Source organism: Mytilus edulis, chromosome 13, assembly GCF_963676685.1.
Source record: "Mytilus edulis chromosome 13, xbMytEdul2.2, whole genome shotgun sequence".
NCBI classification, from domain to species: domain Eukaryota; kingdom Metazoa; phylum Mollusca; class Bivalvia; order Mytilida; family Mytilidae; genus Mytilus; species Mytilus edulis.
The window spans coordinates 32,432,115-32,452,046 of record NC_092356.1 but is presented as its reverse complement, the minus strand read 5'-3'; the positions used below and the strand labels follow the sequence as shown (position 1 = coordinate 32,452,046).

The 19,932-nt window shown below is 33.2% G+C and overlaps 1 protein-coding gene across 1 annotated transcript in view; it reads right to left on the bottom strand.

The window, feature by feature from the left end:
- LOC139500246 (uncharacterized) overlaps positions 1 to 19,932 on the bottom strand; it is a 144,982-nt gene that overhangs the window by 94,554 nt on the left and 30,496 nt on the right. Inside the window, exons 3-7 of the mRNA XM_071288986.1 lie at positions 8,583 to 8,756; positions 7,055 to 7,195; positions 5,599 to 5,781; positions 4,011 to 4,265; positions 1,411 to 1,534 (exon numbers count right to left, since the gene is read on the bottom strand). Coding sequence (XP_071145087.1) covers positions 1,411 to 1,534; positions 4,011 to 4,265; positions 5,599 to 5,781; positions 7,055 to 7,195; positions 8,583 to 8,756 — 877 coding nt within the window. The remainder of the gene's footprint in view (positions 1 to 1,410; positions 1,535 to 4,010; positions 4,266 to 5,598; positions 5,782 to 7,054; positions 7,196 to 8,582; positions 8,757 to 19,932) is intronic.

Here is a 19,932-nt window from a genome sequence, read left to right as displayed (position 1 = left end):
TTTTTCCTTATTTTACTTTTAAATGGACTTAGTTTTTCTGCGGGGAAACATTACATTCACTCTGTGGTTAAGGTTTTCAAAATTTTAATAACTTTCTTAAACTATCCTGGGTTTGTACCAAACTTGGACAGAAGCTTATTTATGATCATAAGATATAGTATCCAGAAGAAAATTTTGTAAAAAAATAAATCCATTTTTTCTGTATTTTACTTTTTTAATGGATTTAGATTTTCTTCCAGGAAACAACACATTCACTTTCTTATACTATTTTAAATTTGTACCAAACTTTGACAGAAGCTTGTTTATGATCAAAAGCTAGTATCTAGAAGGAAATTTTGTTAATATTTTGTACCTTTGTATCTGTATTTTACTTATAAATGGACTTAGTTTTTCTTCCAGTTAACATTACATAGTCTGCAGTTAAAGTTTTTCAAACATTTATGAGATTCATAAACTATCCTGGATTTTTACCAAACTTGGACAGAAGCTTCTTACAATCAAAAGATAGTATCAAAAGGAATATTTTTATTGATTTTTTTCCTCATTTTTCATGAGCCTGCGATTTAAAGCAAAAGTAGGCGAAACACTGGGTCCCGCGGAACCCTTACAAATTTTTTTATAATGCCCCCATTTAATGGCCATGCAATTTTTTAAAGAAAAAGGGAATTTTACTTGACTGTTCTTCCTGCTTACTTTGAATTTTGTATAAAAGTTGTTGTAATAAACTTATTAGTCAATCTCTGAAACACTTATTAAAGTGAATGATTTGTATACAATATAAGTGTCACTAAAGGGCATTATGACCAGGGACCTTGACATCAAAAATGTAAAACTGATATATTGTTACATTTTAAGCTTATTGCTGAATGTAAAAGCTCTATGAATCTCCATGTTTATTTCATATTGCTAATACAACAATACCTGATGCCTTCTGTTCATTAAAAAATCTTTCCAGCATATTTTATATACTTCCTTTTGCCATATCAGTTATTATGAAACAACATGCAGCACTTATAAAGCTGCAACATGAGTGCATAATACCCAGTCACTTTTAATGAATGAAGTTCCATAACTCATCAAGTTGTCATTTATTTTCACAGATATAAACCAGTTACTAAATTAAGTTTCATGAAAACTACTCAAATTACTTGAATGCAAGCAGCCACATTGGTTGATGGACTAAAATAAAATTAAAAGTTATAATCTACCCACCATAAGTATCAAGTCAAATATTGTTTTAATTTTTTTTTTTTTTTTTTGGGGGGGGGGGGGGGTTCAGAGAAGTTTTTTTTAAATGTTGAACAAAGAAGGATGTCAAGCAATAGCTAAAGTTCATATTTGCCTTTTTTTTGCATAATGAAAAAAAAATTGTAAATGTTTCTAAGTTCCTACAATTAAATATTTATGTACCTATCATTATGGGTTAATGACCAAGTACTGATTGCAAAGGTAAAGGTGCACTGTTTAGATGTTACTGGTTTATCTCTATTCATACCAGAACAGGTTTGTGTCTTTTTTTCATTAAATGTTGAACCTTAAAAAAAGAAACAAATAACTATTAATTGTTAGCTAATTAATTTTTTTGTATTTTCTGTATTTTGAAGGCACTTTTAGGCTTGTTTGAACTGCCATGTTCTGTGCCTAAATGTCAATCAAAATCAAAATGGAACCCAACATCCACATATTCCAACATCCTTATTTAATTGAAATATCAAACATTATACTCCACCTGATTACATGGATTAAGGAATAAAAATACTTCATTCCTGGTGATATTATAATATATTCTAGAAAATCACTAGAACTGACTGGATAAATTTATAGAATAAGCTTGCATCAATTCCCAATGAAAATAATAGGATCTGAGAAAAAAATGTAACCATGAAAACTTTACACTGACCAATGAACCATGAAATTGAGGTCAAGGTTAGATGAACCTGCCAGAGGGACATCAGGGTTACTCCCTCTGGGAATTGGAATCATTTAAAATACTATATCATTGGGTATTATCTATAACATTTCAGATATTTAAACATTGCTGTTGTCAATGAAAACATAAAGAAAGAGATGTTTTTTCACATCTGGTTATAACAAACCCCACCCATTTAAATTCTGAGTTATACTGCAAAAAAAACAGTTACTACTTGTACTTTATATCTAAAAGGGGTAAATGAATAAAGTGAACTTATGACATAGTTTTTATACTGTTTACTTTAAAAGGTATGGTTCATTTCTATTAAGGTTTTAGACATTACAATTACCTTACACAATCTGTTTTCAATCACTTATAACAAACTTGACCCTTAGACAAAGTGACTTAAAAAATTTCAGTCTGATTGATATAAATAACACTCTGATCTTGACATGGAAATATCAAAATCAACAAGTGAAACTGCGAGCTACTGCTCACTGATGATACCCCCGCCGCAAGTGGATAATATTAATAGTGTAAAAATATGCAAGTGTTCGGTAAACAGGAAGTTGTCGAGTGATGAATCTGAAAACGCATCGCACGGTATAGCTGACTTATAAAAATCCTGAAACCAAATTTCAGAAATCCTTGTATTGTAGTTCCTGAGAAAAATGTGACGAAAATTTTTAACTTGGTTATAATGTGTAAAATCATACAAGTGATCGGTAAACAGGAAGTTGTTGAGTGATGAATCTGAAAACGCATCACACGGTATAGCTGACTTATATAAATCCTGAAACCAAATTTCAGAAATCCTTGTATTGTAGTTCCTGAGAAAAATGTGACGAAAATTTTCAACTTGGCTATCATGTGTAAAATCAGACAAGTGTTCGGTAAACAGGAAGTTGTCAAGTGATGAATCTGAAAACGCATCACACGGTATGGCTGACATATATAAATGTTGATACCAAATTACAGAAAGGGTGGATGTGTAGTTCCTGAGAAAAATGTGACGAAAGTTTCATGGGACGGACTGACTGACGGACGGACAGACGGATGGACGGACGGACGGACGGACTGACGGACTGACGGACTGACGGACAGACAGAGGTAAAACAGTATACCCCCCTTTTTTTAAAGCGGGGGTATAATAAAGATCTTCCTCTCCCTCTTGCTACATGTGAACATATATCCAAGTAGGGTCTCAATTCTGATATAAATTATAATAAATTATAAAAGCTAGCGCCCGGAAACGAGAATGACTAACTTACTAATGGACGGGTCATAACTATATACCAACAGCTAGTGTGCAGCATGTACATAGAGTAGGGTATTCTAACACTTTTTAATGAAAGTTAACAATTTTTTTCTGTTAAATTCACAGTTGACATGTCGTAACTAAGGAGTAAGTTGCCATACTGAAATGCTTAGATCAACAAATGTTGAATTATACAATTTAATTGAAAATGAAACAACAGCAACTTCATAATGCTGTGTTGATGTGGATTAATCAAAAAATTGAATCGTACAAGTAACATATTAACCCTCAGTTTGAAGATTTTCATTTGTATGAAATCATGTTAGCCATGATTATTCACAAAATTTCATTTTATTTCAAATTGATAGATTTATTTCAAAAAACAATTCTGTAGTTTGATTTGATGGTTGCAAATATCTGTTTAACTGGGCGGCTCTGCTACCCTTTGGCATTAAAATTGTATTTGCAACCATCAAATTGCCAATTGACAGCGACAACTCTTCATCTAGAGTACTGTTATTCCTCAATTATAAAAATTTTAAAAACACTGGACTATTGATTCAAGGTTGATTGGTATATATATGCAGATAAGTTTATAGGTTCATGAGTTTAACATAATTCATAGATCACTAGTTACTATTATTAGTAAAAGTCTCAAATTCATACTAGAAGCAATATAGAAAATCTTTCAATTAAGTTCTTTTAAATATCTTTTTTTCAACGTTTTGATGTAGGTTATATGTCCAACTTAATGTAAATACTTTCACCAATTGATAATATTTGGAATTAAGTGTATTTTACTAAAGAAAGTCAGATTATAACTCAATGATATATAAATACCTTTATAATAAGAAAGAGTTACTCTTTCCTCAATTACCCCAATACTGTAATTTTTCACATAATGATCAGTAATATTAACTTTTGGCTGCACATATTTAGCTGTTTGAACAACTGAAACTTTGGTATATCCAACAAAATTTGTCCAGTTAGTTGGATGGCCAGTGGTCTTCCAGTTAGGATAATTTTCTAGAATATTGTGTCCACCATGATCAGAAAATTTACAAAGATTGTATTCTATAGTTGGTCTGTTGTCAACTAAAAAAGGAGAATATATATATACAAGTCTAAATTGAAAACAACATTCAAACCTATGATTGGGTTGGATAAAAACAACAATTTTTATACATGTGCATATAAAACTAATTTTGTTGTAGAGGGGTCTAGATACAGCACAACATTTTCAAAAAGACCAAAAAAGTGAAAAAGTATATTTTAACAAATTGCATTTGACTAACAGGTCGAACAACTGATGTTCTTAATCCCTGCTGACTGCCATTGACCCTTGCAAAAAAAATGATCACAAAATTGAATAAATTGCTTTGCTGAGCACAGCTGGATACGACCACTGATATCAAACCCTGAAAAGGTGGGGCCAAAAAGGACACAATATTCAGTTTGATACATGTCTGAATTTGGATTGTAATTTAATTTTTGACACATAATAGGTTTCTGACACAGAATAAGTGTAGTCAAAGAACTTCAAATTGGTTATATGATTTTAATTTATATTCAATTTTTTGCTTTTGTGCAATATTGCTGTAAAACAGCATAATCAACACTTGATGGAAGCAACTCTATAACTACAGTGCTGTAACAATATTCCTTAATTGTACAATGCAGTTGTAGTTTGTTACTAATTTAACCCCTCTTCTTCCTCATCACACAACTCAAGCCATATTCATTGTTTCATTTAGTACTTAAAATATATAAAATACATTGCCTTTGCTTTTTTAAATCTAAAATCCTTTCAAATAAGCAAATCAATATATGAATGACTGTGGTGTATTGTGCACCAAAGTAACAACTGATTGACAGTGATGGTCATATATCAATCTTTTATTTGACAATCAATTTCATTTTCATATCTTTGATTTTTATGGACTCAAGTTTTGATATTATTCCTTATCAATATTATAAGGTTTTCAGACAGAAATTTAATGTTGTACTACAACAAATTTAATAGCCAGTACTCCTTTATTCAGCAAAATTCTAATCTGCAGTTTCCCTCCTTCCCCAAATGACTAATTAAAATTAAAATAAATCTATTCCAGTGGTGGATGCAAAGGAGGGAGGGGTGTTCAGGGGGTTGGAACCCCCGTTTTGAAGATTGATGCTTTTGAATGGGATATGGTTGGAACCCCCTTTTATAAGAGGCTGGATCTGCCCATGTATTTCTAGGTCACTAATGATACTGTTCTCACTTTGTGTTGACCTGATTAAAGAACTGGTGCTGAGACTAGTAATTTTGGGGCCCTTTCCAGCTTGTTGATTGGTGTGAGCCAAGGCTCTGTGTTGAAGGCCGCACATTGACCTATAATGGTTTACTTTTATAAATTGTTATTTGGATTGAGAGTTGTCTCATTGGTACTCACACCACATCTTCCTATATCTAATAAAACCTGATTTCCTGTCACAAGCTTGTTGATTCTATACTCACTGGTTTCACAATGATGTCCACTAAAGTTATCAGAGCATGTACATTGACTGGCAAGTTCATCAATACAGTTTCCAGGGAAACAGCGATTACTATCTAGTTTCCAGGAACAAGCTTCTGTAAAAATAGAACATCTTAATCATATTGTATATATATTCTCACAAATATAATCTCCTGTTGTGGTATAATTCAAAATTTGAGAAAAGTGTATCTTTAGTATGAAAGGTTTTATGAAAATACATTTGTCATTTGTCAAAATAATTTTCTATAGTTTTACAAGATAGAATCCTTCACTACAGTAAGTTACATAAGCCAGAATTATAAACTGTTTTACTATATTCAAAGAAATTTCAAGATACCAACACTTCTTACCTGGTACCTTTGCACAACACTGACTCAATCAGTAATACAGTTCTGAAATATGAGCGTCTTTGCATCTTTTAAGTATATATTTAGACAGTCTATGAATAATTTCTGAGGCCAAAATGTAGAACTATTGCATTGTCTTTAAAATTATTGATGTAATATTCAATTCATTGTCCATTAAGTTATTGATTTTTAGTCTGCAAGAGAGGGTGACATTAAAAAAATTGTCTCCTGCTATTAGCCTGATGGCATAGACTAAATTATCTTGCTCCTATTATAAGACAATCAAAATTCTTCCATTTTTATGAAAAGTTATCTCGAAATCAACATATATCTATATTGGACTTAAGTTCAGGACCAAGGGAAAGGAGTAGGTTGGTTAAGGCTCTAAAAATGGTCTCCTTATTTAGCTTACATTTAAAATTTGGATTCATTTACAAATATTACATTGAATCATTGCTAATTGCAAATATTTCAATGAATCAGTGACTTAGATAGGAAATAAGTCTATTTGTTGACAAGTTATGTTCCTTCGTTTTATTCATGACATCACAAATAGTACTTGTTTTGATTTTCCACGAAAAAATCAAAGAAAATGGCTAAATGTTCATTGATTATAGGACAGGAAATATAGAGCGCATACGTCGACAAAAAAGATCTTTGAAAATAATGTTTGTAGAGACAATTAAGATGTCAAACTTGAATATTTAGTTTGTCGACGCCTGCACTCTATGTTTCCTGGTCCCAAATTTGGCTGAAATTTGACTGATTTTGACCTAGTTGGGATGTAAAAATGAATGCTTTAGAAAAAACTTTGACAGAAATAGTTCTATATAACTTTCTCACATGTCTTTAAGTCAACTTAAAACATGTTTTATCTTGAAACATTGAACTTAATAAATAATTGGGGCCAGTTATGGCCCTTATCGAACTAACTCCATTCTACTCATAGGAGTTCAAAACAAAGAAAGTTGTCTGTACTATAGAAAACCATCAGCTTATAAAGGGACATTGCTCTACTTACGCTGACATTTTGTATTATCAAGATGTCTAACATAGGCTCTCCAATATCTCATAGGAAAATGTTCTGATTCACACCATTCACAGTGTTGATTGCTAGAAGTCGTGCATCTTGTGTATTTACAATGTTCAATTGGCCCACATTCTGAAGAAATAAAAAAAAAATATGTCAGAAAGATCCATTCAAAAAATAAAAACATTAATATCTTTGAAAACATATCCTTAAACAAAAGGCTCTTAAGATTCTGACCTGAATCTATGTGAATCTTCATCTACTGCCACATTCCAACATTGCTTATCCATTATAATTTCAAGATGCATATGATAGTCAAAACACAAATAATCTATAACTAAAATAAGAAATCTAAGATTTCTGTCATAGGTTTTTTTAAGATCTTATATTGCTGACCCTTATTTGCTATTTGCAGTTTCTGCCTGTAATAGTTTTCATGTTCAATGGCTACTAATCTAGCATTAACTCCAATAAAAAGTCAAGTACAAATTCATTGACAGTGAAACACTGATTTTGATGAACCTGTTTTACTTTTGCATTTTTAATTGAAATATCTCCAATTAGAAATCAATTGACAATATCTTTCAGTGACTTATCAATTGCTGTTATTACACAGTTTTGATGCAGTATACAGTGATTGTTTTCTATTTTAGTTTTAAAGATAACAGAAATAGAAGAATGTGTCCATAGTTCACGGATGCCCCACTCACACTCTTATTTTCTATGTTCAGTGGACTGTAAAATTGTGGTCAAAAATCTAATTTGGCATTTAAATTAGAAAGATCTTATCATAGGGAACATGTGTACTAAGTTTCAAGTTGATTGGAATTCAACTTCATCCAAAACTACCTTGACTAAAAACTTTAACATGAAGCGGGACAGACAGACAAACGGACGGACGGATTGGACGGACTGAAGGACAAACAGATGCACAGACCAGAAAACATAATGTCCCGCTACTATCGTAGGTGGGGCAGAAAAACAAGTGAAACTGAGAGCTACTACTCACTAATGATAGCCCCACCACAAGTGGATAATTTTAATAAAGGAAGTTGTTGAGTGATGAAACTGAAAACGCATTACACAGTATAACTGACTTGTTTAAACCCTGAAACCAAATTTCAGAAATCCTTGTATTTAGTTCCTGAGAAAAATGTGACAAAAATTTTCAACTTGTCTATCATGTGTAAAATCATACAAGTGTTTCGGTAAACAGGAAGCTGTCAAGTGATGAATCTGAAAACGCATCATAGGATATAGCGGCCTTATATAAACCCTGAAACCAAATTTCAGAAATCCTTGTATTGAAGTTCCTGAGAAAAATGTGATGAAAAATATTTATGGAAGGGACGGACTGACTGATGGATGGACAGACAGAGGTAAAACAGTATACCCCCTTTTTTAAAGTGGAGGTATAACAATATTTATTTAAATACTGTCTTGTAGATCTTGATTTGCTGACCTTTTAGATAAGATTTATTCATTGTCACATTTGAAACAATGACCTAGAAATACTTACTCCTACAGTATGGTCCATCAGAATAGAATCCATGAGTACAGTTTGAACAAACATCTGGAGATGAGCAACTCCCTCCACTGTTGCAGATAGGTCCATCTACTGTTGTCTGACATTTCTCAGTCTTATATCTTATATTACAAGCACCAGTAAAATCTGTTCTTCCATCACATATTGCTGGAAAAATATAAAAGTATTTCTAAAAGTTGTTTCTGATTAATTTGAGTAATAAACAACTACAGAGACAACAAATCATAATGTTGCACTTAAACAACAGCAAAAGAGATACTTCAAGTCCAAATTAAAAACATATCTCACAAAATAAAGCACTACCAGTTCATCTTTCATGGGGGAAGGGTTTAAATTTTGAATAAATTATTTTATTAATTTTTAATTTCTTGAAAAAAGACATTTTTTTTTCATATGGGAAATGAAAAAAAATATTCTGTTTCTGATGAAAAATTAGGGAAATACCATAAGCTTCTTAACAAATTTCTTGTTGACCTAGGTCTATGTGCATCTTCAAACACGCTCCAACATTGTAGAAAAAAATATAGTTCATGACTAAAAATTTTTTGCTTTTTGTTAAATTTGTATTGCTAAACACACTCCATCATTGTCAAATGATTGTAGAAAAAAATATAGTTCATGACTAAAATTTGTTTGCTTTTTGTTAAATTTGTATTGCTGATAAAAAAAATATTTTTGTTTACAGGTTCTCTCTATCTACCATAGTTTTTGCTCAAAGCACATAACTGGGTAAAATCAAAATACTGAAGAACTGAACATCGGAGGACTGCAAGTTATGTTGGATGATGAATATATGACAGGAGGTTATATGATACATTTCATACCTGCAAGACAGATATGTACACCCACACTATTTTTGGAATGCTTTTTTTCGAGATATTCATTCGCAAACACAATTTTCTGTACGTGTGCATAGATATTATTTTACTTATATATATATTTATTTCTCACGACAAAACTTTTTCATGTTATTCATTTATGTTCTTAAAAAATGAATTTATAACAAGCGATAAGGAATGTTATTTTGTACTCATAATATCCATGTATTTCTGCGGCAACATAACACTGGTCACTCTCAAGGTCACATCCCAGGGGCAGATCCAGCCTTTTATAAAAGGGGAGGTTTCTAATCCAGGATAAAAGAGGGGGGTTTGTTCTTAACTATATGTCCCCATTCAAATGCATTGATCACCAGAAAGAAAAGGGGGGGCTACAACCCCCGGAACCCTCCCACTGGATCGCCACTGTAAAAAGACATTGTCATAAGTATGTTTAAATTTCCTCAGTAGTTTCAAAGACAGTTATAGAAAAAGATGACAGACCACAAAGGAAGACATATTATGAGAAAATCACAAAAAAAAATTATTGCATAAAATTTTACTCTCAATTCAAATTTGATAAATGACTATTCTCATCACTGCACATAAATGCTACCTACAGAGAGGAATCTGCCATTATTGTAAATTTACAAGTATAAAAATATAAGTTCTAAAGATTTTGTTCATGATAGGAGAATGAGCATACCCCTCTGGTCATGTAAGAGAATGAGCACACCCCTCTGGTCATGTAAGAGAATGAGCACACCCCTCTGGTCATGTAAGAGAATGAGCACACCCCTCTGGTCATGTAAGAGAATGAGCACACCCCTCTGGTAATGTATGAGATTGAGCACACCCCTCTGGTCATGTAAGAGAATGAGCACACCCTCTGGTCATGTAATAGAATGAGCACAACCCTCTGGTCATGTAAGAGTATGAGCATAGTCCTCTGGTCATGTAAGGGAATGAGCACACCCCTCTGGTCATGTAAGAGAATGAGCACACCCCTCTGGTCATGTAAGAGAATGAGCATACCCCTCTGGTCATGTAAGAGAATGAGCATACCCCTCTGGTCATGTAAGAGAATGAGCACACCCCTCTGGTCATGTAAGAGAATGAGCACACCCCTCTGGTCATGTAAGAGAATGAGCATACCCCTCTGGTCATGAAAGAGAATGAGCACAACCCTCTGGTTATGAGAGAGAATGGGCACACCCCTCTGGTCATGAAAGAGAATGAGCATTCCCCTCTGGTCATGAAAGAGAATGAGCACATCCCTCTGGTCATATAAGAGAACAAACACACCCCTCTGGTAATGTATGAGAATGAGCATACCCCTCTGGTCACTTAGAGGATAAGCATACCCCTCTGGTCATGTAAGAGAATGAGCATACCCCTCTGGTTATGAAAGAAAATGAGCATACCCCTCTTGTCATGTAAGAGAATGAACACACCCCTCTGGTCATGTAAGAGAATGAGCACACCCCTCTGGTCATGTAAGAGAATGAGCACACCCCTCTGGTCATGTAAGAGAATGAGCATACCCCTCTGGTCATGAAGAGAATGCGCATACCCCTCTGGTCATGTAAGAGAATGAACACAACCCTATGGTCATGTAAGAGAAGGGGCACAACCCTCTGGTCATGTAAGAGAAAGTGTGTAACGGTTTATTTCTTCCTCTGTGATATTTTATCCTGAGGATAATTGGTCCCGGTAATTTTTTTCCAGGCATGGTATTTCAAACAGGTTGATGTTTTCCAGAGGAGTGAAAATCTATCTGTGTTATGCGGATAGTATGTACTGGTATATATTTGCCATACTATATTTCACAGAACTGTGTGATAGAGTCCCATTAACTACTATGTAAGTCACTCACAATCAATATATACCTGACTACAATTATAAAATGTTTCACAAAGGTAGAACAAATTTGCATAATTTATCAAAGGGAGGTAATTATGAGTAATTTATATTTTAAAGATATTATTATAATATATTTCTGAATCTATTTCATAGTGAAATTTTTCCTTGAATCTTATTTTTTATATACTGTGGATTCATTTATTTTCGTGGGTATCAATTTTCGTGGATTGCTAAAAATTTGCATATTCGTGGATATTTGATTTTGTGGTTTTGCCAATCTCTGTATAAAAAGCCTATTGAATAAGTGTATTCGTTGAACATTTGAATTTGTGGTTCACTTGTACCCACGAAACCCACGAAAATTGGTATCCAACGAATAATAATGAATCCACAGTATTCATTTATATAAAAAGATGACTTACAACTTGATTTAATAAGACAGATAACATTTCACAGATAAATACTATCCAGCTGTTAAACATGCTTTTGTTCCAATATATTGTTATGCTATGATTTATCTGATTTCCATATAATCAACAACGACATCTCTGTCCCCAGACAAAACTATTTCTATATATAGTTATATCATCATAATCAAATTCTTCTATTACTGTTAACAGTAGTAATGCAACTATAGTTCTATCTTACTTTTAAATTTATATTTGTACTGAGATCTGAAAACAACTCACTTTTACATGTATTTCACTAACCTTATTCAATCATGATATTATTTTCACAATTACGATCTTTGAAATTACTTCTGGTTTTCTTCCCTATGTTTCATGATAATTTTCTTTTTAAAAGGATGATATTGACTTGAATATTTAAGGAAATTTTTTCAATGATAATTTGTGAAATTATTTCCCATTATAATACATTTTATTTTTTACAATTTCGCTTTAATTCAAATACACTATTATTATTTCATAGTATATTTAAAGGATAATAGTTATCAATTATTATACCTCAGTATGTTTTTTCTATATAAAAAGTAATGAAATAGTTGTGCTATTTCATTCCACAGACCCATTTGCCAGTCAATAGTTTCAAAGACTATTGCCCCGTTGAATAGTTTCATAATCATCTTTCCCGTACTTTTTCATGCTTATTTATCATTGGATGATAATGATGTCATTGACTACTCTGCTTGGTTACGTATGCTTTGCAACGTCAAACTCACTATAATATTGTAAACGGTGGAATCTGTGTGTGTTGTTTGTAATTTCACTTACAAGAAGCAATTATAAAAAAGAAAAAAAAATCTTCAAGGGAATTTTTTAAAGATCTAAAATATAAAACCTTATTCAAAATATGGGCTCGCTCTCCGTATATTAAAAGTGAATTTGCGTTCGGTGTACCTTAGCTAAAATTTATTATGAGCACGGAAAGTTTAACACAAGTATTTCTTGTCCTGATTGAAATTAATGAAATATTTATAAATACAAAACGAATTTAAAAAAAAAGGTATAGTTCATCATGTGCAAATAAAGTTATGTGACATTATTCTTTTTTTCCATATGATATATATACACTTTCAGAAAATTAGTTTTTTGGTACAGTTGTATATATATAAAACACATAATGGCTCTCCGTATATTAAAAGTGAATTTGCGTTCGGTGTACCTTAGCTAAAATTTATTATGAGCACGGAAAGTTTAACACAAGTATTTCTTGTCCTGATTGAAATTAATGAAATATTTATAAATACAAAACAAATTTAAAAAAAAAGGTATAGTTCATCATGTGCAAATAAAGTTATGTGACATTATTCTTTTTTTCCATATGATATATATACACTTTCAGAAAATTAGTTTTTTGGTACAGTTGTATATATATAAAACACATAATGGCTGTGTTGTTCAGTATAATAAAACACCTAATGACTGGTTGTGCGGGTAATAGCAAGTTTGTTGTCCCTTCGCATACCAACTATTGCTCTCGGCTTTGCCTCGAGCAATAGTTGGTATCTCAGGGACAACAAACTTGCTATTACCCGCACACCCAGTCAATAGGTGTATAAAGTACCAGGATTATAATTTAGTACGCCAGACGCGCGTTTCGTCTACATAAGACTCATCAGTGACGCTCAAATCGAAATATTTATAAAGCCAAACAAGTACAAAGTTGAAGAGCATTGGGGATCCAAAATTCCAAAAAGTTGTGCCAAATACGGCTAAGGTAATCTATGCCTGGAATAAGAAAATCCTTAGTTTTTCGAAAAATTCAAGGTTTTGGAAACAGGAAATTTATAAAAATGACCACATTATTGATATTCATGTCAACACCGAAATGTTGACTACTGGGCTGATAAGTTTTTTCTAATAACTATTCAATAAGGTAACTACCCAGATAGAATTTCACGGCAAAGGAAAAAATATCCCAGGGAAATATTTTCCTCCGGATAAAAAAATAACAACAACTACTGTGACATTTTTTCCTCCGGATCAAATTTCACCCGGATATAATTTTGCTTTACACATGCACAACCCTCTGGTCATGTAAGAGAAATGGCACAACCCTCTGGTCATGTAAGAGAATGAGCATACCCCTCTGGTCATGTAAGAGAATGAGCACAACCCTATGGTCATGTAAGAGAATGGGCACAACCCTCTGGTCATGTAAGAGAATGAGCACAACCCTCTGGTCATGTAAGAGAATGGGCACAACCCTCTGGTCATGTAAGAGAATGAACACACCCCTCTGGTCATGTAAGAGTATGAGCATAGTCCTCTGGTCATGTAAGGGAATGAGCATACCCCTCTTGTCAGGTAAGAGAATGAGCACACACCTCTGGTCATGTAAGAGAATGAGCACAACCCTCTGGTCATGTAAGAGAATGAGCATGTTACCCTCTGGTTATTTAAGAGTATGAGCACGGTGGAGAGTTGTCTCATTGGCACTCACACCACATCTTCCTATATCTATCTACAACCCTCTGGTCATGTAAGGGAATGAGCATACCCCTCTGGTCATGTAAGAGAATGAGCACACACCTCTGGTCATGTAAGAGAATAAGCATACCCCTCTTGGCATGTAAGAGAATGAGCACACACCTCTGGTCATGTAAGAGAATGAGCACAGCCCTATGGTCATGTAAGAGAATGGGCACAACCCTCTGGTCATGTAAGAGAATGAGCACACCCCTCTGGTCATGTAAGAGAATGAACACGCCCCTCTGGTTATGTACGAGTATGAGCATAGTCCTCAGGTCATGTAAGGGAATGAGCATACCCCTCTTGTCATGTAAGGGAATGAGCACAACCCTCTGGTCATGTAAGGGAATGAGCACAACCCTCTAGTCATGTATGAGAATGAGCATAGTCCTCTGGTCATGTAAGGGAATGAGCATACCCCTCTTGTCATGTAAGGGAATGAGCACAACCCTCTGGTCATGTAAGGGAATGAGCACAACCCTCTGGTCATGTATGAGAATGAGCACACCCCACTGGTCATGTAAGAGAATGGGCACAACCCTCTGGTCATGTAAGAGAATGAGCATACCCCTCTTGGAATGTAAGAGAATAAGCACGTTACCCTCTGGTCATGTAAGAGAATGAAAACCCCTCTGGTTATTTAAGGGAATGAGCACACCCCTCTGGTCATGTATGAGAATGAGCACAACCCTCTGGTCATGTAAGAGAATGAGCACGTTACCCTCTGGTCATGAAAGAGAATGAGCACAACCCTCTGGTCATGTAAGAGAAGTAGCACACCCATCTGGTCATGTAAGAGAATGAAAGAGTAAAGTACCTGTAATTGAATTGTGTGTCATTGTCTTGTGGGTGTTTTTCTGATGTCAAGAATTAAACAGTTCTGATCAATTCTGTAATAAAAGTTTCTATCTGAAGCACTAGAATGGGTAGTCATAATGTTACATTTAAAAATGGCCTTATGTCGATTGATCACTTTCAGGCAAATAAAATTGTTCTGAACATTTTTAAGGCAACAGGTCCTTTTAAATGAGATTTCAGGTCACAAAGTCAGCCCTAAACCCACAAGGTCTCTGATCAAATTTGACCATGTTGAAGACACAAACCTTAAAAAATTATTTTGACTTACCATAATCACAGCTGCCACTATGTAATATCCAAAATTGTGTCCAACCTTGTTCACACTCTAATTTGTAATTGTATTCAGATCTGAAGAAAAAAATACTAGATGTTTGTATGATAGAAATCAAAGGATATTGGGTATACATCCATGACACAAAATTAGTACTTGCACAGCAAAAAAACATATTTATATGTACTGTAGAAACATTAATTTTCCTTGTTTTGACTCTCTATAAGATTTCATGCGGATTTAATTTCGTGGTTTCCTTATTATGTAAGTGGTATTTTATGGAGGTTAAATTTTCATGGTTTTTTTTAATTCATGGATATATATTTTTTCCACGAAATAAACAAAATTAAATCCTCCACGAAAATTTCGGCTTCTACAGTATATACCTCGATCCCTTCAGTGAAATCTTTTGGAACCCTCTTATAAAACCATTTATCAAGATTTCAGTTAATTTTAGCTTGGGTGTCTAAATGTTTGATGATAGAATTTCTCTTAAACTTATGTAAACGACTTTGGGGTAAATGTACTTTCAAATTTCTATTCAATAAACTGTTATCACAGAGATTATGTCTCACCTTTTTGTAATAATGCAATTATGTTGTAATGATCTTGAAATTAAAATAGCAATACTTTACATGTAAGTTATGCAAATATTAAAAGTGTATGAACCATGACTGAAGGTACAATTGGCTAAAACAATCTCCATGGAAATGAGATGTGCCAATGTTAATACAACTGCATGTGCATACCAAATATCATTAACATATCATAAGTTGTTCACTTTATAAAAACCTAAACACAAACATAAACTTGTAAACTATGTAAAAGTTTCAAAGTCAATGAACCATGATGAGGGGTTGGGGCTATATAATCTCTATGGAAACAAGACTTGCAAATTCCAATACTTTTGCATACCAAAAATCATTGACTTAACATAAGTGGTTCATCTTGAACTGATCATATAACAAACATGTATTACATGTAAACTAAGCAAAAGTTTCAAAGTCAATAGACCATGGGGGCCAAATATATTGTTTCATAATTTAATGGGAGATCTGCTTTTCATCATATATCTATATTTTCAAAATATAAAATAAACCTAGGGTTCACAGGCCTAATCCATCCTTTCAAATTCAATACTAATATCTGCCCTTGATTTTAAAAGGATTTTTCTAAAAAAAGAAAACTAGAGGCTCTAAACAGCCGGTGTCGCTCACCTTGGTATATGTAAATTAAACAAAGGAAGCAGACAGTTCATGACAAAATTGTGTTTAGGTGATTGTGATGTGTTTGTACATCTTACTTTACTGAACATTCTTGCTGCTTACAATTATCTTTATCTATAATAAACTTGTCCTTGTAGTTTCATTGGAAAATGTTAGTAAATATTTACAAATTTTATGAAAATTGTTAAAAATTGATTATAAAGGACAATAACTTCTTAGGGGGTCAATTGACCATTTTGGTTGTTTTGACTTATTTTTGAGTCTTAAATTGCTGTACATTATTGCTGTTTACAGTTCATCTCTATCTATAATAATATTCAAGATAATAACCCAAAACAGCAAAATTTCCTTAAAATTACCAATTTAGGGGTAGCAACCTAACAACGAGTTGTCCGATTCATCTAAAAATTTCAGGGCAGATAGATCTTGACCAGATAAACAATTGTATCCCTGTCAGATTTGCTCTAAATGCTTTGGTTTTTGAGTTATAAGCCAAAAACTGCATTTTACCCCTATGTTCTATATTTAGCCGTAGCGGCCATCTTGGTTGGTTTGCCCGGTCACAAAACACAATTTTTAGACTAGATAGCCTAATAATGATTCTGGCTATGTTTGGTAAAATTTGGCCCAGTAGTTTCAGAGGAGAAAATTTTTGTAAAAGTTAACTAAGATTTACGAAAAATGGTTAAAAATTGACTATAAAGGGCAATAACTCCTAAAGGGGTCAACTGACCATTTTGGTCCTGTAGACTTATTTGTAAATCTTACTTTGCTGAACATTTTTGCTGTTTACAGTTTATCTCTATCCATAATAATATTCAAGATAATATCCAAAAACAGCAAAATTTTCTTAAAATTACCAATTCAGGGGCAGCAACCCAACAACCGGTTGTCCCATTCATCTTAAAATTTCAGGGCAGATAGATCTTGACCAGATAAACAATTTTATCTCTTGTCAGATTTGCTCTAAATGCTTTGGTTTTTGAGTAATAACCAAAAACTGCATTTAACCTCCATGTTCTATTTTTAGCCGTGGCGGCATCTTAGTTGGTTGGCCGGGTCAAAAAACACAATTTTTTAACTAGATACATCAATGATAATTGTGGCCAAGTTTGGAATAATTTGGCCCAGTAGTTTCAGAGGAGAAGATTTTTGTAAAAGATCATGGAGATTTACGAAAAATGGTTAAAAATTTACTATAAAGGGCAATAACTCCTAAAGGGGTCAACTGACCATTTTGGTCATGTAGACACTTATTTGTAAATCTTACTTTGCTGAACATTATTGCTGTTTACAGTTTATCTCCATCTATAATAATATTCAAGATAATAACCAAAAACAGTAAAATTTCCTTAAAATTACCAATTTAGGGGCAGCAACCCAACAATGGGTTGTCTGATTCATCTGAAAATTTCAGGGCAGATAGATCTTGACCTGATAAACAATTTTACCCCATGTCAGATTTGCTCTAAATACTTTGGTTTTTGAGTTATAAGCCAAAAACTGCATTTTACCCCTATGTTCTATTTTTAGCCATGGCGGCCATCTTGGTTGGTTGGCCGGGTCAAAAAACACAAATCTTAAACAAGATACATAAATGATGATTGTGGCCAAGTTTGGTTTAATTTGGCCCAGTAGTTTCAGAGGAGAAGATTTTTGTAAAAGATCATGGAGATTTACGAAAAATGGTTAAAAATTGACTATAAAGGGCAATAACTCCTAAAGGGGTCAACTGACCATTTTGGTCATGCTGACTTATTTGTAAATCTTACTTTGCTGAACATTATTGCTGTTTACAGTTTATCTCCATCTATAATAATATTCAAGATAATAACCAAAAACAGTAAAATTTCCTTAAAATTACCAATTTAGGGGCAGCAACCCAACAATGGGTTGTCTGATTCATCTGAAAATTTCAGGGTAGATAGATCTTGACCTAATAAACAATTTTACCCATGTCAGATTTGCTCTAAATGCTTTGGTTTTTGAGTTGTAAGCCAAAAACTGCATTTTACCCCTATGTTCTATTTTTAGCCATTGGCGGCCATCTTGGTTGGTTGGCCGGGTCAAAAAACACAAATTTTAAACTAGATACACCAATGATGATTGTGGCCAAGTTTGGTTTTATTTGGCCCAGTAGTTTCAGAGGAGAAGATTTTTGTAAAAGTTAACGACGACGGACGACAGACGACGGACGACGACGGACGACGACGGACGACGGATGACGGACGCCGGACGCCAAGTGATGGGAAAAGCTCACTTGGCCTTTTAGTCCAGGTGAGCTAAAAAGAAACATTTAAAGAAACTTAATTGTTTGATAGTTTATCTTTAAATTTCATGTTTTTTGTTGTATATTAAAAGATACTTGAACAGGCTATTATTTCAATTTGGATTTTTTTTTTAATTTTGGAATTTGCATAGTTTCTTGGGCTTGAAAATTTTAATGAGTTCTACGTTTATTCTGTATTCTAATATATTTATTTTATTTCTATTACAAAGAAGATAGCACATTTTCAATCGAATGTTCTGTGTTGTGCACAACACTATCTTTACAAAATACATTGTATGGAAAGTGTTATGCATTGCTCCATAAAATATAATAGAGAATAAGCATGAAATTTATTAGAAATTTCAAGCACAAGAAATTATGGAAATTCCCTAATTAAAAATAATTCCAAGTTGAAATATTTGCCTGTTCTTGGTAAAATATATGCAGAAACCCAGAAGGGGTGCTCAGATAAAGACACCCAATCTACCTTAAATCATATATATGACATCTTTAAAAAAACCTGAACGGAAGACTGTATGTAAATGTTAACTAAAAAAAAAATCTCAATCCATTTCTTAGTCAAATACAATTTTGTTTTTTTTCAAAAATTCCAAATCTAATGGATGCTGTCACCTAATCATGAACTCAATGTTTTGTAAAATTCCATTAAGATTTGATAAGTAAGTGATGTCTAAAATACTTTAAAGACTGAACCTAGATATTCATGACACCCCAAAGAATGCCTATGTCTCACCTTGGCTTTTTTTCCAGGTGAGACAAAATTAAGATATAATGATATAGTTGCCAACTAAAAAACCATCACTCAATAGAAGATACCAGCAAACACAAGGGGGCTTGCGGGTATAAAACATTATTTTTTTTTAATATAGGATTTCGCTATATTTTTTTATAAATGAACTTTATCATATACTTAATAGAAAAATGAAATAAAAAAATTGGGTCACCGTTCATTTAAGCTTACAATCTGCCTCGAAAAGAAGCATACATTTTTGTTAATGTCCTTTTTTTCTGTTGAACTAATAGGAGAAATAGAGGTAATATTGAAATAAAAAAAGAACTAAATT